The 22,366-nt window shown below is 33.6% G+C and overlaps 1 protein-coding gene across 2 annotated transcripts in view; it reads left to right on the top strand.

The window, feature by feature from the left end:
- The window catches only part of COL21A1 (collagen type XXI alpha 1 chain), a 244,718-nt gene that overhangs the window by 81,953 nt on the left and 140,399 nt on the right, over positions 1–22,366 (top strand). For both annotated transcript variants that reach the window (XM_031964705.1, XM_031964704.1), the window contains exon 2: positions 19,320–19,446. In XM_031964705.1, the coding sequence (XP_031820565.1) occupies positions 19,359–19,446 (88 nt within the window). In that variant the 5' untranslated portion in view covers positions 19,320–19,358. The remainder of the gene's footprint in view (positions 1–19,319; positions 19,447–22,366) is intronic.

Consider the following 22,366-nt stretch of genomic DNA (forward strand, 5'->3'; position numbering starts at 1 on the left):
TTATCTCAGAAGAACCCCTGCTCTCGTTCAAATCTTACTTGTTTTTCATTACTATGTTTGCTCTGAGATGAAATTTGTTTTGTTTGTGGAGGAATTTCAAGAGCTTAGAATTTTCTGACTTACTCTGCCATCTCTCCAGAATTCTCTCCCCAATGATTCTTAAAATATCTTTTCTTGACATTATTTTTTAATTAATTTGTTTTAATATATTATATTAGTTTCCAATTTTTCAATGTTTTTATTTTGTTCCAATATTTCTTGCTATCTCTTGGAGTCACTGGTTTGCATTCCATCTATTCTAGTTCATCATTTCCTAGGTACAGTAGATCATTTATTTTCTAAACTACTTATTCTCTTTTCAATACATTCATCCAGAACTTTTATTTTATTTTTTCCTTTCTTCATTTCTTCTAGATATTTATGCAATTCTTGTGAAAAATTAACCTTTTCCTTTGAATTTTTGCTTATGCTTTTATGGAATTAGTTTTATAATGATTTTTATCTTAGTCAATGTTTTCTTTGTTTTATTTATATCTTTAGCTTTAGGTTCTGAATTGGGACTTTGCCAAGTGTAGGATATACGCACTGTTAGTCTTTTTCATCGGATGGTTGGGTCTACTTGGTTTCATCGTGGGTCACTAGATTCTTTTTTTAATTTTAATTTTTTTCTTGTAATTCATGTATATTAGTTTTTTAAAAAACATTTCCTTATGAATCATACTGGGAGAGAAAAATCAGAAGAAAAGGGAAAAACCACGAGAGAGGAAAAAACAGAAGAAAAAGAAAAAAAGTGATCACAGCATGTGTTTATTTGCATTCAATCTCTATATTTCTCTGTGGATGCAGAAAGTGTTTTCCATCTAACATTTATTGGGATTGTCTTGGATCACTGAATTGCTAAGAAGGACTAAGTCTTTCATTTAACACAGATTTAACATAAAATATTGCTGTTACTATGTACAATGTATTCTCAGTTCTGCTTGTTTCGCTCGATACCAGTTTGTACAAATATTTTAAGACCTTTCTAATATTACCTTCTTTATTATTTTTATATTTCATTACTTTCTTATACCATAACTTATTCATCCATTCCCCAATTGATGGATATTTACTCATTTTCCAATTCTTTGCCACCACATTTTTGCACATGTGGGTCCTTTCCTCTCTTGTATGATTTCCTTCTGTTACAGACCCAGTAATGGTGCTGCTGGATCAAAGTGTATGCACAGTTATTTTATAGTCCTTTAGGCATAGTTTCAAACTGTTCTCCAAAATGGTTGGATCATTTCACAATTCCATCAATAATGCATTAATGTCCCAGTTTTTCCATATTCCCTCTAACATTTATGATTATCTTTTCCTGTTATTTTATCTAATCTGAGCAAGTAATTTAATGTACTGATTCTTAATTTCCTTATCTATCAAATGAGGGGGTTGAATTAGATGTCCTCTAAAGTCCCTTTTGGCTATAGCGAAATGATTCCTCTCTTGACATTGCTGCTCTGGTAACATTAATTTTATGAGCAAGTTCAATTTTTTGACTTTCTGATGGCAATATAGCATGGTTTTTTCAAAATCAAAGAATATAGTTTGTGAAAGGTTTGTGAGATTTCTTCATTAAAGACATTTGCTGATTCCTTATCATAGGGATGACCTTTTTTATAATGAATGCTGTGCCAAGAGGGCATGAACTATGGCAGATTTAGACAATATTTAAAAGGCCTGGTGTGGAATCTCTGTCTGTCAACTGAAGGCCAGACTAAATTTAGAGAGACTCATTACCAAAAGACTGGCCAATAGGTGATGAAGCTTTTTGGCTTCTCATGTAGATTTTCCCCTGAGGCACAGAAGGATGTGTGAACTACACTGGTGAAGGAGATGCCCATGCCAATGTAATTGTAGATCTTTGAAGTATTGGAGTAAGTACTTGGCTTGCCAGGATGAAGCTATTTATTTAAGGCCTTCTACCTTTCTTGGGTTGGAAGTGTTACTAACTAATCTATTGAATGCAAAAGACATGGAAGATAAATTCATGTGTAAGTGCTTTCACTAAGGGATGCTGAATTTATATTTTTCAAACTTCTTGGACATTCATTTTTAACATTTCAAGTGAAGAAAAAAAGTTAGGCAAGTAGATGGAGGTGGGTGCAGCATAGTTTTAGAATCACAAAAGAGCTACAATCTTAGGCATGATTTAAAATCACCCACAGAATCCCAAGGCTTCATTTCAACAGACTTGCTGGCAAACCACTTAAGACATTCTGTACTCCATATTCCTTGGCTATCTTTCTCTGCCTCATATTGAATGGTTATCCTGCTGTTTGTGTGTGTGTGTGTGTGTGTTGTGTGTGTGTATTGCCTTGCATATTTGAAAGTTATTATAGCAAGATCTGCTTTTAGAACAAAAGGACAGACAAATTGTATACAGAACATACATTATGTTCTGTATACTATGATAAATATTATCATTATACATATAATTGATGTGTAATATATCATAATCAATGAATAAAGAAGTAATTTTCCTATGACAGTCTCTTATTGTATGGTTCTAGAAATTTTTGTTGCTCTCCTTCCTGCCATGTACTTATGTGATATCCTGCAGTGGTATCAAATGTGCTAGGGAAAACTTTTGAGTGCCAAATCCAAACCATATTAAAATGTAACTGGGAAATGTTTAAAAAATAAATAAAAATACAAATAGACAATGTTAATTTGTGATTTTCTAAGTCCATAAATACCTTTTTCTATTTGACATCTCTGATATAGAAAATGCTATCAAGATAGAGGGCAAGTTTCAGAGATTTGTTTTCAATTTACTTTCTTTATCTTCCTCTAAGAGCTCTGTCTTAATTGTTCCCTTCCTTAATTTTTAGAGGTGTGTTATCCAAATCCTTTACTTAACTGTTAGTCTGGGATTATTGTGTGGAATTGTCCTTCCTAGATATATCTTTATCTCTGAAGAATTACTAATCCACTTCGGATGAAGGAGATAGTCATGTAAACATGCCTATAGACAAGGAGAAATTCAGAATAAGTGATAGAATAGGGAAGCTAGAATGGGAAACCCAGGTATAGGAGATAGGATTGAACAGAATCGCTTGTGCAGGTAGAAGGATGAACCTTGGCAAGCTATAAAACCAATTCTTCATGTGAGATAGACATGAAGGAGGAGCTAGTAACAGAACACATCTATCAGGGAAAGGGACCTGTATGTGCACGAATGTTTGTGGCAGCCCTTTTTGTAGTGGCTAGAAACTGGAAACTGAATGGATGTCCATCAGTTGGAGAATGGCTGAATAAATTGTGGTATATGAATATTATGGAATATTAATGTTCTGTAAGAAATGACCAACAGGATGATTTCAGAAAGGCCTGGAGAGACTTACACGAACTGATGCTGAGTGAAATGAGTAGGACCAGGAGATCATTATATACTTCAACAACAATACTATATGATGACCAGTTCTGATGGACCTGGCCATCCTCAGCAAGGAGAGCAGTAATGAACTGAACCAGCTACGCCCAGAGAAAGAACTCTGGGAGATGACTAAAAACCATTACATTGAATTCCCAATCCCTATATTTATGCCCACCTGCATTTTTGATTTTCTTCACAAGCTAATTGTACAATATTTCAGAGTCTGATTCTTTTTATACAGCAAAATAATGTTTTGGTCATGTGTACTTATTGTGTATCTAATTTATATTTTAATGTATTTAACATCTACTGGTCATCCTGCCATCTAGGGGAGGGGGTGGGGGGTAAGAGGTGAAAAATTGGAACAAGAGGTTTGGCAATTGTTAATGCTATAAAGTTACCCATGCATATAACCTGTAAATAAAAGGCTATTAAAAAAAAAAAAAAAGAACGCATCTATCTTTTGAGATGAGGAAGAAAAGGTAAGAAGATGAAGAATAACATGATGTGTAAAAGCTTCTTTGGAGAGTGGAATAATGAGATGGTAAAAGAGTGCCCAGTTAAGTTATGTAACATAAATTAATAGTTGGCTCAATCTGAATAGTGCACAATTTCCTTTATCTATGTACAGTAGCATTTGTACAGAAAAGAAGGTAATGAATAGTTGAAATAATTTAAGGCAGATGCTTGGCAAGGTGCAATGTGTGATATAAGGAGACTTGGGACTTAAGGAAGAAGAGTTGAACTGATTTACCAAAGTCAAGATTAGGAAAAGAGTAGAGAGTAGTCAACTGAAGTTTTTAAGAAACTGGAGGTCACAGGGTAGATATAGAAAAGAGTTTTGTAGAGAAAGAGGGAGAGAAAAAGTCAGTAAAATATTTTCAGATAAGGGTATTTTGGAATTCTTGGAGATAAAACTACTGCAGTTGTGGATTGTAGCAAGAACAAGAATATAACTATCTTTATGTGTGATTGAAGTGGGGTGGAGAAGTACATCATGGGAAGTGAACACATTGAGGAAATGAAAGGTCAGTACTTTTGAGGAAGAGTCAAAAGGCATGTTGAAGACCCCAATATAAAAATAGAAACTGGGCAGGAGAGAAAAATTGTGAGAGAGTTGGCAAATTTTGAGGAAGGACAGAGAGAGACTTGGAGATCTATAGATGATAGCTACTAAAATTTTAATTTGGAGAAATGGAAGGGATCATCCTAGACTTCAACAGAGGAGAGATTACTGAGTATTGGAGGAGTAAGGGAGAACCTGGAAGTGTCAATTGTGATCAAGGGGCTATCCCAACTCTTACCATGATGAGTGAGCCAAAGAGAAGGAGTGAATGTACTGCCAGAAAAGGTGGTTCAGAAGGTTGTATCATCAGGAGGGAAACACGTTTCAGTAACTGCTAGAAGACAGGAGTAAGAGAGGGGGGAAATAGTTTAAAGAAAAAATTGTTGCATATGGAACAAGAATGCCAAAGGGCACACTGAAAGAGGTAGGGGTAATATTTGGGTATTTGCACTGAGCGGGTTGAAGGAGACAGATATGTGGAACTGAGAGGGGGAATAGGGAATGGAGTTTGGAAGATGAGGTATAGGGGTTCAGAAGCATTGGGATGTATAGGACATAATTACTCATTTTCCGAAAGGAGGTTGGACATTAACAGGAGACAAATCAGATGGGTGACAGTTTCACTATTTTTCTTCCTTTCAAAGGCTGAAAATTAGACAGGCATTAGCATGGAAAGAAATAGAAGCAGGACCTCAACAATAGAAGATGAAAGCTCCATTCTCCACTGACTTTAATTCTTTCTCTTTTTTTCAAGTGATTGATGCATGAGTTTTGAGGACAATCACATGATATAAAAAGGCATGGGTACATTGTGTACTTTATCACTGTAGAGAGTAACATCAGTTTGATTGCAGGTCCAGTGAAATGTTGAGATATAGTATGTTAATATTGGTTTTAAACCAAATTTCCATCAAACTGTTGTTTTGTTTTCTGAAAAGTTTTGACTGAACAAAGATTTCTTTCTCTTCCCATGATTATGTTCTTGATTTACTGAATTCTAGACTGAGACACATTTGCTTCTGTCTTTATCTAACATATTTTATTGATCTACTTTTCTATTTTTATCATCATAAAACAAGTTTTTATATATTTTCTATATAGTATATAGTACTCTATACATATGTTCTATAGTACATTTGAGGATTTGATAATTCAAGTGTTGCCATCTTCTGTCCTGTTAATTCCCCGTATAATTTCCATTGATATTTGTTACCTATTATTCTTCTACATGAATTTTGTCTAAATCAGTAATGTATACATTTACTAATTTCAAGTCTGTCTCTGAAACATGCTGGTTGTGTGACCCTGATCAATAAATTGCTTTAAATATTCTGGGGAATTGTATACCAAGAAAATCACCAAAATGTTAATAGCATTTGACTCAGTGATACTACTGCTAGGCACATAGTCCATATGACCATTGATAAAAAGAAAAGCTCCATATTCACCAAAATATTTATAGTAGTAATTTTTACAGTAGTAAAAAAAAAATGGAAATGAAGTAGATATCAATTTCCATAGATATCTTGACATTAAATGACTGCCAATGGTACACAAAGATCATTTTTAATTATTCAGGGCATATTCAGTATCGATTACCTACATTTCATTATATAGCTTCTTTATATCGCTTCCTAAAACCATTAATTCTCTTAATCATTTTTTTTCCTTACTCACTCCCTCTTCCTTTAACCCCGTTTCTTTCTACTTGCCTATTAGGTAAGATGAATTTCTGTTCCTGATTGTGCACATTTGCATAGTCTTCCTTCATTCCTTAAAGTATTTCAGATGAGAATGAGATTCAAATGTTGCCTGTTCCCCATTCCCATTCTTCCCTTCATTGTGTATATTCTTCTTTGAGGGTCCCATATTTCTGAGATAACTTTCCTTATTTTTCTCTCCATTTTCCCTTCTCTCAGGACAATTCTTTCTTTTGAGATCATACCGACATAACAGAAGCATACTCATGCACTAATTGTTCCAGTAATGCTAAAAATTCTTTGAGGTTATACCTGCCATCTTCTTATATAAGAATGTAAACAGTTTAATCTCATTAAAAACCCTTATGATTTCTCAATCATCTTTTCCTCTTTATGTTTTTCTTGAGTTTTGTGGTTAAATGTTAAATTTTCTATTACTCTCTGGTCTTTTCATCAAGAATACTTAAAAGTAGTCTATTTAATTGAATTACAATTTTTCCCCTTTATTTTTTCCTTTATAGGATTATACTGTTTTGCTGAGCAGATTTTTCTTGGTTGTAATACTAGCTCCTTTGCCTTTGGGAATATAATATTCTCTATTTCTGTATAGTGGTAGTTTTTAAATTTTATGTGATATTGACTGTGACTTCAAGATACTTGAATTATTTCTTTGTGTTTTCTGTATATTCTTCTTGACTTGTGAATTCTGGACAGTTTTCTGAGAGATTCCATTTTGTGATTATTTTCAGAAGATTATCAGTATGCTTTCTCAATTCCTATTTTATTTTATAGTTTTTAAAATACCTATGTAGCTTTAATTCATAATTTCTTGAAAATTTTTGAGATCTAGGATTTTTATTGTTGTTCACAGCTTTAAGGTAGTCCAGTGATTTTTAACTTATCTTTCCTTGTTCTATTTTCCAAGTCATTTTTTACTTTATTATTTTTTCTTGATATCTCAGGGGGCCATTAGCTTCCACTAGACCAATTGTAATCTTTAAAGACTTATTGTCTTTACTGAGATTTGAGGCCTCTTTTACCATTTGATCAATTCTGATTTCTAAGGAGATAGTTTCTTTAGTATTTTTTGTACTTTTTACCAAGTTGTTAATTCTATATTTCACAATTTTTGTATAGCTCTTGTTTCTTTTCCCAATTTATCATCTACCACTCTTATTTAACTTAATTTGGGATTGTATTTAATTTCCATTTTTCTTTGAGGCTTTGTTTGTAAATATATATATCTTTAATTGTTGGCTTCTGTTTCTATGTCTTTAGCTTTCTTCCTACAACAGAAACTTTTTATGGTTAGCCTTTTTGTTCGCTTATTTTCTCAGCCTATTTATTGATTTGGACTTTATGTTGTATTGGACTCTCCTCACTTCTGGGGGGATTGCTGGCTTGAGCTTTTTTTTTTTGTCCTTCAGCTGTTTTCATAGTTCAAAATGAGGTAGATATTACAAGGGAAATGTGGTAAGTTGTCAATGTTTCCAAAGTGATATGATCCGGGGAGAGTATCATCTTAAACATATTTATAGTCTTCTTGATTTCCCTCCTACCCCTTACTTAAAAAAGAAATGAAAAAAAATGAGCAAGTGAAATCAGCATTAATTATATGTAAGTCAAACAATTTGATTCAATTATTTGCCATATCCCTTCTTCCTTTTGCCAAGACACAAATCATTCGAGAAAGTTAAATTAGGATGAGAAATGCAAAGCCCTTCAAACTACTGGAAGCTCATTAAAACCTGTTCTAGCCATGGGGAAAGAGGTTAGAGTGAAGGAGATTAAAGCTAAGACCAAGTTTAAAACTCTTTCCCTCCCCCTGCAAGTGATTCTTTCTTTGAAGCTTGTGTCAAAGACTTTCACTACTAAGTTGCCAGATGCTCAAGTACCTGAATTCTAAATGACTTGCTATTTTACCCAAAATATATATGATGTGACCAAGTCTTCTTAAACAACATAAAACCACCCTTTTTTTCCCCCCAGCATTACTCTATTTCATTGGCTTTCAAGAACTTCTAAATTGGCCAAAGACTATACATTCATTTTAAGAGCCTTTGATTGATTGATTGCTTTAATGGATAGGTTTAGTTTATGTTTAGTACTTGTTCCTACTTAGTACATATTTCATGTTGATTATTTCAAAAAATGTGTTTTACCTGAAGGAGTTAATAAAGGTAGAGTATTTTGTTAGCTACTATAAGTGTCATAGGATGATTTAATTGATTGATTCAGTCAGCTCCTCTCATATCATTCCAGATGAAGATATTGCAATATTTACATTAGAACTCAAACCTGGGTGTCACATGAAAAAGGACATTTCCTAGAAATGTGTTATATCAATAATCACCAAAGGAACTTATTGCAATATTTTCTCATAAAACCTGTTGCAGAGTTGTTGAGTTTGCCATTTATTTTAGGCAATTGGGATTACATGACTAGTCTAGGGTCACACAGGTAGAAAATGTTAAGTGTGTAAGGTCAGAATTGAATTCAAGACCTCTTGACTGCTGCTCTATCCACTGTCATTTAACTGCCCCATTGCCATGCATTCTTTAGGTTTGCAAAGTGACTTTAGATGAAATGAAAACCCACAATTTGTTACACTTTCCCACTTTTAGAATTCCCTAGTAGTAAACACAGAGCAATCCTGTCTATGAAATATAACCCTACCTACACTGATTCTTTGATTCAATAAACATTTACTAAGCATGCATTATAACTTTAGCAAAGTTGCAGGATATCAAATAAATCCACATAAATCATCAGCATTTCTATTTTTACTGAAAAATCTCAGCAGCAAAGAGATATAAAGAGAAATTCCATTTAAACTAATTATAGACAAAATAAAATATTTAGATATCTACCTGCCAAAACAAACCCAGGAACTATATGAACACAATTACAAAACACTTCTCACACAAATAAAGTAAGATCTGGAAAATCAGAAAAATATCAATTGCTCATGGGTAGGCCAAGCTAATATAATAAAAATGACAATAATGCTTACAGTGGCCTACTTATTCTGTGCCAAACCAATCAAACTGCCAATTTGTTATTGGCAGTCTATATTATTTTATAGAACTTGACAAAAGAATATCAAAATTTATCAGGAAGAATAAAAGGTCAAGAATATCAAAGGAATTAATGAAAAAAAAATCCCAAAGGATGGTGGTTTAGCAGTACCAGATCTAAAACTATAATATAAAGCAGCAGTCATCAAAAGCATTTGGTATTGCTAGGAAATAGAGTGGTAGATCAGTGGAATAGGTTAGATATACATAACATAATTATCAAGGCCTATAGTAATCTAGTGTTTGATAAACCACCAAATTCTAGCTTCTGATATAAGAACTCAGTATTTCATAAAAACTGCTGGGAAAACTGGAGAATAATATGTCAGAAACTCTTTATAGACCTACATCTCACACCCCATACCAAAATAAGGTTAAAATGGATACATGATTTGGGCATAAAGGGTGATATCATAAACAAATTAGGAAAACAAGCGATAATTTATGTATCAGATCTTTGGAGAAGGGAGGAGTTTATGACCAAAGAAGAACTAGAGAACATTATGAAAGGCAACATGGACAACTTTGATTTCATTAAATTAAAAATTTTTTGCACAAACAAAATCAACAGAAACAAATTAAAAGGGAAGTACAAAGCTGGGGGAAAAAATCTTCATAGCCAGTGTTTTTGATAAAGATCTCATTTCTAAAGTATATAAAGAATATTCTCAAATTTATAAGAATATAAGTCATTCTCCAATTCATAAATGGTCAAAGGATATGAACAGACAATTTTCAGATGATAAAATTAAAGCCATTTATGATTATATGAAAAATGCTCCAAATCACTCTTGATTAGAGAAATGCAAATTAAAACAACTCTAAGGAACCATAACACATTTCTCAGATTGGCTAAAATGACAGAAAAAGATGATAAATGTTGGAGGCAATGTGGGGAAAATGAGACACTAATTTAATTTCCCCTAATTGGTGGAGTTGTGAAATGATCCAACCATCCTGGAGAGCAATCTGGACAGTTGTCAAATTGTGCATACCTTTTCACCCAACAGTGCCAGTACTGGTCTGTATCCCAAGGAAATCTATGACTAGGACTCACATATGCAAAAAATGTTTGTAGCAGCTCTTTTTGTGGTAGCAAAGAAATGAAAAATGAGTAGATGCCCATCAATTCAGGAATGGCTGAATAAGTTATAATATATGAAAATAATGGAATATTATTTTTCTATAAAAATGATGAACAAGCTGATTTTAAAAAGGCTTTGAAGTATTTGCACAAAGTAATGCTGGTCAAAACAGGAAGCAGCAGGAATACATTGTACACAGTAACAGTAAGAATGTGTGATGATCAACTATGAAAATTTTGGTTCTCAGTGCTTCAGTGATTTAAGGCAATCCCAATAAACTTTTAACTGAATATGCCATCTGCATCCACAAAAAGAACTATGTAGATTGAATGTACATCAACACATGATATATTCATTTCTTTTTTTCTGTATTTTTTTCCCTTCCATGGCTTTTTACCTGTTTACTACATTTTGTGACTCTGGGCAACCTCTTACTTGGGATTCTCCTCTCCTCAATAATAAGTCCTTATCCTGGGCCATGATTTTAAAAGAACCCCGATCATGTTTCTTGTCACTTTGGCCTTAACTCTCTTCAGACTCTATCTGTTTCTCCTTACTTGCCTCTGTGCAAGTACCCTTCTTCTCTCTCCCACTTCTAGTACACACACACACACACACATATATTTTAAATTGAAAGATCCTTGAGATTAAGGATTGTTTATTGGCTTTAATTTTTAATTACTAATGTCTAGTACAATTCTAGATACATAATAAATAATTAATAAGTGCCTTTTCTCTCTGTCCAGAAAGAATAGTTAGGAGGTGTTAATAATTGCCTAGGTGAGAAGTAATAAGAATTTAAAGCAGATTGATTTCAGTGGGATTAAAACTCCCTAGCTGCTTTCTTCCTGGAACCACAGACCCTGCTCTGGAGGAATTAATCCTTTCACTTCTAAAATATCCCATTATAGGTGCCTACTTTCCCAATAAATGAGTTTTAGTGGGTGAGCTTTAGTTATATTTCTCTGTATTCCCAAGGCATCTTTTCGAGTTCCATAGTTCCCTGTTCTATCCAGTTTTGGAATTATAATCAAATTGACATTTTTATTGCTAATGAAAATGGGATGTTGATTTATTCCCAAAATCTCTACTCATGATTTCTTTAATTTTCCAAACCAAAATAGCCTTAGCTGGCCACTATTCCATAATATATGTTGATGCTTTCTCCATTAATATATTCTCATGGAAGACAGAGATGAATTGTTGCTTTTGTTTTTGGATCCACAACACTGTTTAATGCTTGACATACACCACCACCACCACCCTTATTCTTTTTCATTCAAATGTGTGATAACATTGTGAAGGCTGTTGTTATTGTGCAGTTGTTTTCTGTTATTTGATTCTCTGTAATCCTATTTGGGTTTTGGTCTGGCAATTCCTTCTCCTTCTCATTTTACCAATGAGAAAAATAAGACCAACAGGGTTAGACCAATTTACCGAGGATTACACAGCTAGTAAATGTCTGATGCTAACTTTGAACTCAGATCTTGATGCCAAGACATCAAGGGACATAGTTTGATCTGTCATGTAGCCAAATAACTTTAATAGAAGGTTTTACTAAATATGATTTGTTTATAATAATGACAGTTTAAATAAAAGTAGTAACATACACATCTCTGTAGTTTAATGCATCTCTTCAGTTTGATGATTTCTTTTCTCCTGATCTACATTGTACTATTTCTTTCTCATGACTTTTTCTACAGAGCTCAAAAAGAAGAAAGGCATTGATTAGCTGTCACATACCACTTTGTACCCCATACACAAAAACACATAAGTACTCCAATATACATATCCTCATTAAGCACCTTCTGCTTAAGGATGTAGTGTTTTTTAAGAGAGACTTTACTGCATGTATCCTATTTTTAGCTTTTGCTGTCTAAAAATCCCCAGTCAACTACGTGAACCAAATTTTGAAACATCACTTCAAAACAATAGTCATGTTCCGAAAAGCTTTCATTTTCTATTCTCTGGCTTACCACCCTAACCTTCCAGAAAAAAAATAAAGGAAGAGTAATTCATATTTATTTCTCATATTATAGCTTACAAAGAAAATTTTCACAAATACCCTTCTAAATACTGCAACAATTATCACAAAACTCACTGCCAACTTGCCAATTTTTATCTAAGATATAATCATTCTTTTCTGTATCCAGTTTCCTAACTCTAGAGCTGCCCATGATGTTATTCTCTCTTCAACTCTTATATATACTTAGTAGGTAAATTATGCTGATTTTACTTCCACAAACTCCTTTAAATCTATTTTCTTCTTTCTAATCACATGACAGTCCAGTAATCCAGATCATAATTATCCAGTCTTTCTTGACTTGGGGAAGGAACCACCTAATAATTCTTCCAGCACCCAATATTTGTCTTCCCCAAATCCATCTTCTACACAGCAGCCAAATGATATTGCTAAACTTCAGGTAGCACCATGTCACTTATGTTTTCAAGGAGTTTCAGTGTATTGTCTAGGAAGAATAAAGTAGAAAATTCTCCATTTGGCATTTAACTTACTTCGTAATCTGGTTATCATTCTAGAATTCTAGAATGATTACATATTTCTTTTCTTCATGTTCTGGTCTAATTGCCATATATATAATTCCCCTTTTATAACATTTTGTTTCCTACCTCTTTAAATTTGCATATAGTGTGTCTTTCATGCCAGTGATATTCTTCCTTATATTTTCTTTTTGAAATTCCTAATTTCCTATAAAGTACTACTCAGGTTCCTTGGAAATTAATTATTATTTACACTGTGCATATGTATGTGTATTATATGTGTATACATATTATCTGTAATCTCTAATATGTACACATATCTATCTATGTGTCTGTCTCCCTGTCTGTCTATCCATCTATCTATCTGTTTATACACTTCAAATAGTAAGTAACTGATTGACAAATGGAATGGCAAAGGAAAAGATATAAAGGTATCAATATTTCAAAAATAGAAAGTTGTATGTATAAGGATATATTGAATTAAAGGAATAATTTTTGGGGGAGAGAGAGGGAGAAAATTTACTTAATTTAGGCATGCAGAATATGAAGTGCTGGTGGCCTGCCTGAATAGAGTTTTTGGAAATACTTATTTGTACTTCATGAGAGGTTGACATGATTGAAAAAGTGGATGTGGGATTATCCTCATAGTTGAAGCCACAGGAATGATTACAACTAGCTATGGGTAGAATGTAGAGAGAGGGAAGGAGAGAACACAACCTAGGAAACACAGTCTGGGAAATAAATAAATAAAATAAAATTTAAAAATAAATAACGAAACCTTTCTGCATTGGGAAGAATATGAAGAACTATTTAAGAAGACAGTAAAGAAGGACTGGAGAAATGGAAGAGAATCATGAGAATATTGTATCTCACACAACACACCTCTTAGATTGGCTAAGATAAAAGGAAAAGATAATGGTAAATGTTGGAGGAGATGTGGGAATGTGGGAAAATTGGGACATTAATACGTTGTTGGTAGAGTTGTGGACTGTTCCAACCATTCTGGAGAGCAATATGGAACTATGCACAAAAGCCTATCAAACTGTGCAGCAGTTGATTTTTTGATCAGCATAAAAAAGAGAAAAGGACCCACATGTGAAAAAATATTTGTAGCAGTCCTTTTTGTAGTGGCAAGGAACTGGAAACTGAGTGGATGCCCTTTACTTGGAGAGTGGTTGAATAAGTTATGGTATATGGAATGGAATATGGTTGTTCTGTAAGAAATGATCAGTAGGATGATTTCAGAGAAGTCTGGAGGCATTTATAGGAACTGGTACTGAGTGAAATGAATAGAAATAGGAGAACATTGTACATAGCAATAGCAAGATTATACAATGATCAATTTTGATGCATGTGGTTCTTTTCAATAGGAAGGTGATTTAAGCCAGTTCCAATGGTTTTGTGAGGAGGGGAGCCATCTAAACCCAGAGAGATGACTATGGGGACTAAGTGTTGATTACAACATAATATTTTCACTTTTTGTTGTAGTTTACTTGCATCTTGTTTTCTGAATCTTTTTATCTGATTTTTTTTGTGAATCATAATTGTGGCAATATGCATAGAAGATTTGTACATTTAACATATATTGGATTACTTGCCATCTAGGGGAGAGGGTGAGAGGGAAAGGAGAGAGAAAAACATTTCGAACACAAGGTTTTACAAAGGGTGAATGCTGAAAATTATCTATGCATATATTTTGCAAATAAAAAAAGCTTTAATTTATAAAGAGAATATTTTATCTCAGAAGAAAAGGTACTAGAAGGAATAACTAAAGAGGACAGTAGTTAGTAACATCACTTATTTCTGAAAGATCCATTTTTTTTTCCTTTGAGATAATAAAGGAAGGAGAGAAGATTATATGATGGCACTAACCTAATCTCAGCTAAAAATGCAGAAGTTTACTCTAAGTACAGAGGATGTGGTGGGAGTTTGAGCTGAAAAAAAATGTGGAATCAGACACCATCAGGAAGGAGATAATATTAAGCAAGAAGAGGTGAGAAGAATCCTTATTTGGAAAGTATGAGGGCTCACGTGAAGTTTTCATCTTAAATTTGTAGTGGGTAAATCAGCTTCATTTCATAACTTTCTTTAGCAGTGCTCAGCAGACCAGGAATCAAAGTGAAAACCTTATGATGGTAGTGATCACACTGGCTTCAGGTAAGGAATGTGAGAACATTTTGAGTTTGAAAGATTCTCAAGTGGTGCCTATAAATGATGATTAAATAGTAGAAAATGGGTGCGAAGGTAAGTTTGGAAGTGAAGTAAAGCCCAATTGAAGATGAGCCTTGATGTCAGTATCATTTAATATGAATGAATGAAAGGGAGGAATCTGGAAGGTTAGGAAGTTATGATTGGAGAATGTGATTTTAAAGTTCAAATTCTTGGAATTAGTACAATTATATGACATAGTCACATCTAACATGTGATGGTGTTAATACGTGGCATGTTACAAAGTTGATTGAGTGCATGAGATCATCTCATCCAAGCTCTCCTTGAATAGATGAGATGAAGCTTAGAAAAGTGTAATGATGTGCTTAATATCACAGCTTGTTGTTGTTTGTCCTTCATTCTCAAAGAAGACCAGGACATAAGGTAGATGATGCCATGACCTGCAAATGAAATGGATTAAGTGAGGGAGGGCTGTACAAGGTCAGCTGCCTCACTTTTCCCTCCAGAGCGATCTGGGCCCAATGGCAAGATATGGATCAAGAAGACTGGAGATAGCCCTGGGTGCACTGGGAGACCTTGGCCTTTTTAAGCTAAGGTCTTCAACAGTTCTCATTTTGACTGAGCCTGCACTCACAGCTAGTTAGACAGCAGCAAAGTCAGAGCAAGAAATGTATATATATATATATATATATATATATATATATATATAATATGTGTGTGTGCATATATATACATATATATATATATATATATATAAATTTCTATAAATATATGTATATATATACACATATATGTAGGTGTGTATTCAAGAACTGTTAGGATAAATATTACTGAGGCTTTTACTCTTTTCTCATATTCAAACAAATAATTTTTCTTTGTATTGTTTGTTTAAGTGATATAACCAATGAGAGTACATATGTATTTATTATGTTATAGGCATTTGGACAGCATATTGGATAGAGCCCAGAATCTGGAGGAAGGAAGACCAGAATAAAGTAACAGATCCAAGAAGATTAAGTTAGGATCATATAGGTAGTAAGATTTGAGAGATCATCCTGATCCCAAGTCCAAAATCCTATCTAATAAACCATATTACTTTATATATTATTTAGAAGAAGTAGGAATAATAACTGCAGCATTGGGTCATGAAAAAAGTAAGAATACTTCATTTGACTAACTGAGTATTTAATTAGATAGCTGTTCAGGGAAATTGACTTTAAACTCATTTGGGATTCTTTTTTAATTGTAATAAGTTTATTTATTTTTAATACATATTGCTTTATGAATCATGTTGAGAGAGAAAAATCTGAGCAAAAGGGAAAATCCATGGGAGTGATAAAAAAAGAAGTGAATATAGCATGTGTTAATTTACATTCATTTTCCTTAGTTCTGGATGCAGATGACATTTCTGTCTATTGGGACTGCTTTGGATTTCTAAATCATTGAGAAGAACCAAGCCTTTCATGGTTGATCATCACGCATTCTTGCTGTCATTGTGTACAATGTATTTCTGATTCTGCTCAGCACTGGTTCAAGTAAATCTTTCCAGCCTTTTTATCATCAGCTTTTTCATAATTTTTATGCATCAGTATTATTCCATTACCTTCATGTACCACAACTTGTTCAGCCATTCCACAATTGATGAGCAGCTATTTCTTTTCCAATTCTTTGCAACCACAAAAAGGAATGGCTACATTTTTGCACATTTGGGTTCTTTTCCTGCCTTGATGGTTTCCTTGGGATACAGACACAATAATGGCATGGCTAGGTCAAAGGGTATGCACAGTTTTATAGCTCTTTGGGCATAGTTCTAAAATGCTCTCCAGAATGAATTAATCCTTTAACAATTCCACCAGCAATGCATTAGTGTCTCAGTTTTCCCACATTGCCTCCAATATTTATTATTATATTTTCCTGTCATTTTACCCAATCTGAGAGACATGAGATGGTACTTCAGAGTTGTTTTAATTTGTATTTTTCTAATCAATAGTGATTTAGAGCATTTTTCATATAACTATGAACCAAGAGCTTCTTCTCTTGCAAGTGCCCAGAGCCAGCAGTGCCCTGGCCCTTGCTGTTTCTTCACTCACCAGGTGCTGGTTATTTCTCTCCCAGGACCATGCCTCTGCAGCACAGCTGGACCTGGCATTCCCAATCTGCTGGAGTTCATTTTGTCTTCATGGAAACAAACCCCAACTCGACAAACAGTGTGGGTGATGAAAGTCTGTATGGTTTCTGATGAGAATCCAGACACATCCAGCTAGCCTGAGGGGTCCCCACTTGATGTTTCTATGGATTTAGCCCAGAGATGGTTGCATCTCAGACTGGTTAATCACCGGGCTGAGGTCTTTAGATCTTGCCTGGTTGTATCAAGAGGATCCTTGCTCTGCCCCAAGTTTTCTTGGGTTCAGTATGTTCATACTGAAGCACAAATTTATCCTACTTGTTTTATTCTCAGAACTTGAAATTTACCTACTCCTCCATCTTCCCAGAATCATCCCTGTGTATACATATTTTTATAGGCATTATATTTAGGATAAAGAAAACTTAGAGATTACAACATAAGAATCAGAACAAATGAATCAGGTATTGTTGATTAGAAATGATTGCAGATTCATAGTTAGGAATGATTTCAGGAATGGGTAAGATTGAAGAATGGCAGGGCAAACTGTAGTGCTTATGTGTAAAAAAATATTAGTTTTCCTTGAGGAATGGCAAATAGGAAGAATTCAGAGAAATATAGATAAGATAGATTTAAAGATGGAAGGATCTTAGTCATTCAATCACCTCATTTTACAAGTGAGTAAACAGATCTAGAGGGTGGTGTTGTAGTGACTTGCACAAGATCACACAGATGATGTGACAAATGTGGAATCTGAACCCATGTCCTCTGTAAATCCCATGTTCTTTATATTGTACTGAAATAAAGAAATTTCCATGAAGTGATACAAGCTGAGATAGACAGTCCCTCACCCCCCAATAAAATCCACCAAAATCAATCCAACATGCAAAATGATTTCAACAGTACAAATAAAATCAACATTAAGAAACAGCAACATTTCTGCTAAATACAATTCTCAATGCTAGTACCTACTATTAAAAAGTAGGAAGTTAACAATAAATTTTGGGGGGTGCATTTTGTGTAGATTTTGCTTGGGTAGTTTGTTTTAGTATCTGTTAGGTTAATTACAACATTTATTATTTTTTGTTTCTGCACTTTTTGATCTTTACTTAAGAATATTCTAAAATAGTAAAATAGATTACTTCCTGCTTTAAATGTTTTAATAATTTAAGGTCTGACATATCAAATCAATCTGAGATTATACACTTACTTTGTATCCGTCATTGTTATAGTCACTATAAGGATTTTTTAAAAGAGCATTAGTTGTTTTCCTTGTCTTTAAGAAGCTTTCAACTAAAATGAGATCAACAGTACAGAGGTTAAAGGGGTGATAGATTTCATCATTTACTTTTGTGAATAGAAAAATGGTGGTTTAATTCATATAAAGGTAAAAAAAAATTACAGGATAACAGTGCTAATACTTTGTTAGCACACTTAATCCACTTTTAATCCTCCTTCTCCCAAATTCTGCATAAGAATCCAAAGCATAGAATTATTTCCATAGACAAAAATAGCACATTAATTAGAAACAGAAGCATGACAGAACAGTTAATTTAGGTATTATTTGCAGTCAAAGATGTGATCCTTTCTATCCCCCTCAAAGAAGATAGTTCTTAAGGAAGACTTTTTTGTTTAATTTTAGAAATTCTCCAGACAGAAGCCATCATCAAAAATATGTACAAAAATATTCTAAATAAAAATTCAATTTAATATGTGGATGTTTTTAGGGATGGGGCAAGTTTACTCTTTTCAATTTGTATGAAAAAGTGAAAGTTAGCAAACAGTGAAAGCTAACTAATAGCAATGAAAGTATTCACCTGGTTACTTTGGGATTAGAAAGAAAGAACTGATCATTACAAGGAAACACTGGACTTTGTGATGGTTGGTTTACTTATTTTGGATGAATTCTTATTCTGGATGAATAATTTCAACTGGAATTTTGATAAACCTCTCCCATGCTGATGTGAACTGCTATCTCTTTAGAAATTTATGGTCTTAGAAAGTTGACTGGAACTAAGGTTTAACTTGAAGTTAAATGATTGCTCCATGGTCACATGGCCAGTTTGTGTCAGAAGCAAAACTGAACTCTCCTCTTCTTGACTTCAAGAATCCACTATTTCATGAGATTTCTTAGCTGTTCTTATGGAACTAATTTTTTTTTACATTTCATTTTTCTCTAGGTAAAGAAGACTTTCTTTATTCAGGACTAAATCGCTTACATGGCTTACCACACAAAATATCTTCAAGTAATTCTCATTCTTTTGCTTCAGGATTTTGTATCAGCTGAAGATGGTGAAATAAGATCAAGTAAGAATGATGATTGCACAATTTATTTTTACTACAATTTGAAATAAAAAATTCCCAGAAACCCAAACTGAAGGATTTCTGACACAGTCTTAAGGGAGTTAATTCATATTATATTTGTTTCCACGTTGCAACATCTGAAATATATGCTTCATTCCATTGTATTTCATGTCCATGAGATGACTCTCAGAAGTAACCTTGAGATGGAGCCCATAAAATTCACTCATCCTTAAGTCCTAAATTAAATGTAGCAAGAACTGCTTCAGAAATATAGGATTGTAACTAATGATGTCTGTTAAAGATCTCCTGGGAAATCTAGTTGCAACCATGTTTCTAAATCATGGTTTAAAAAGTAACACTCTTTCAAATATCAGCAACACTTCTCTGAGTTTTGGTTTTTTAGACTTTGAAAAATAACCATTTTTTTCCCATGGGAAAAAATTTTAATGTCTATCTATCAAACTGATAAAAATCATACCATTGGCAAAGTTGACATATATAGGCTGAAATTTTATAAGTCTTCTAGACTTTATAGACTTGCTCAGAATTTGGGAATAGTGATGATAGTAACTGTTTTTTGCACCCATATTATTGGCTAACCATGTAGGAATGAAATATATACTTTGTGGCTGTGGGTGGGAAACAGGCAAAGACATTGGAGACTGCCAACTATATTTCATCACCCTGGAGAGAAAAACATCAACAACCACAAAGTGAGATGATGTGTGAACAAGTGGTAGGTTTACACATTAGGAATTTTCACAATATTTGGAAAATATAAACATTGAATAGCACCATTATTGTACTTTCCATACCAAAAGATTACCTGTAATTTTTGTCTTATTTCCAGAGATAATAGTGACATTTTATTGTGTGAGGTATGTGCAGGCTCAGAAGCAACAATCACTGTAGAACTTTCTCATGGAATAATTCTATCTGTGATCTCACCACTAGAATGTGCCCAGAATTGGTTTGAGAGATAGTATATCAGGTGGATAGAGTATTACAATCTGTAGTGCATTTTTGTTGCTACATTTAGACATTGTTAGTAGATTACATATATATATATATATATATGTATATATAGTAGAATTAAAGGCAAATTTTTTGGGGAAAAAGCTTTAATAGTAATTGGGTATTTTGAATTTTTCAAATGTAATATGTTGATCTAGTAAAGGTACATTGTATAATAGTGAATGATTTATTTTTATTTTTTATTGTTTATTATCAAAGCTTTTTATTTACGAAGCATTTGCATGGGTAACTTTTCTAACATTGATCCTTGCATAAAATTTTGTTCCAAATTTTCCCCTTCTTTTCCCCATCCCCTGCCCTAGCTGGCAGGTAGTCCAATACATGTTAAAAATGTTGAAATACATGTTAGATCCAATATATGTATATATATATTTATACAGTTATCTTGTTGCACAATAAAAATCAGATCAAGAAGGAAGAAATAGAAAAACTGAGAAAGAAAACAAAATGTAAGCAAATAACAACAGAGAGAGTAAGAATGCTATGTTTTGTTCCACACTCTATTCCCATGGTTCTCTCTCTGGGTGTAGATAGCTTTCTTCATTACTGCACAAGTGGAACTGGTTTGAATCATCCCAATGTTGAAGAGAGCCATGTTCATCAGAATTGATCATCATATAGTCTTGTTGTTTCTTGTATAATGATCTCCTGGTTCTGCTCATTTTACTTAGCATTAGTTCATGGAGGTCTCTCCAAGCCTCTCTGAAATCATAATGCTGGTCATTTCTTACAGAACAATAGTATTTGATAGCATTCATATACCATAATTTATTCAACCATTCTCCAATTGATGGACATCCACTCAGTTTCCAGTTTCCTGCCAGTACAAAGAGAGCTGCCATAAACATTTTTGCACATGTGGGTCCTTTTCCCTCCTTTAAGATCTCTTTGGGATATAATCCCATTAGAAACACTGCTGGATCAAAGGGTATTCACAGTTTGATAACTTTTTGAGCATAGTTCCAAACTGCTCTCCAGAATGGTTGGATCCATTCATAGTTCCACCAAAAATGTATCATGTCCCAGTTTTCCCACATCCCCTCAATCATTCGTCATTATCTTTTCCTGTCATTTTAGCCAATTTGAGACATGTGTAGTGGTATCTCAGAGTTGTCTTAATTTGCATTTCTCTGATTAATAGTGATTTGGCGCACTTTTCATGTGGCTACAAATAGTTTTAATTTCTTTATCTGAAAATTGTCTGTTCATATCCTTTGACCATATAATGGTGAATGTTATACTTAACAGAAACACTATCACATCAGAAGATAGACTTTTGGATAATATGACTCAATTTAATTCAACCAAAATTTGTGTGCAGGAAAATGTACTGAAGGAAACTCAAAGATAATTTAAAAAATGTTCCCTTGCCTCAAGGAGATTAAAGTCCAGTGGAGAAGATAAGAAATGTACACATATAACAGTGGTACAAATCAGACTATTTTGAGTGTCATGATTTTCAAAAAAATGAAGAAATAACTTCTAACCTCTAATTACTAGGGCAATTTAAGAAGTTTTATAGAGTAGGAATGCAATGAACAAGTACTACATTTCAGATATGGTTAGTGGCATAAACAAAAACATAAAGATGAGTAAATGTGAGATATGCTTATTAAAAAGATGATTAGACTAAGTTTTATGTAGTGTAGAGCATAAGAAAAAAGAGTAATGGGAGGGAAGGAAAGAAACAAATTGGCAGCTGGGAGTTAAATTTTGGATCTCTATGAATGACAGACTAAATAATTTAAATAGTATTCTGTAGAGTATGGGAAGGTTTAAATATCATTTTGTAGTCTAGGGGACTAAAAGTTTCTGAGCACTGGAATGACATGATCAGATCTGTGGAAGTAAGGAAGATTAATCTGTCAATATAATGAATGGTGGATAA

Source organism: Sarcophilus harrisii, chromosome 4, assembly GCF_902635505.1.
Source record: "Sarcophilus harrisii chromosome 4, mSarHar1.11, whole genome shotgun sequence".
In the NCBI taxonomy this organism is placed as follows: domain Eukaryota; kingdom Metazoa; phylum Chordata; class Mammalia; order Dasyuromorphia; family Dasyuridae; genus Sarcophilus; species Sarcophilus harrisii.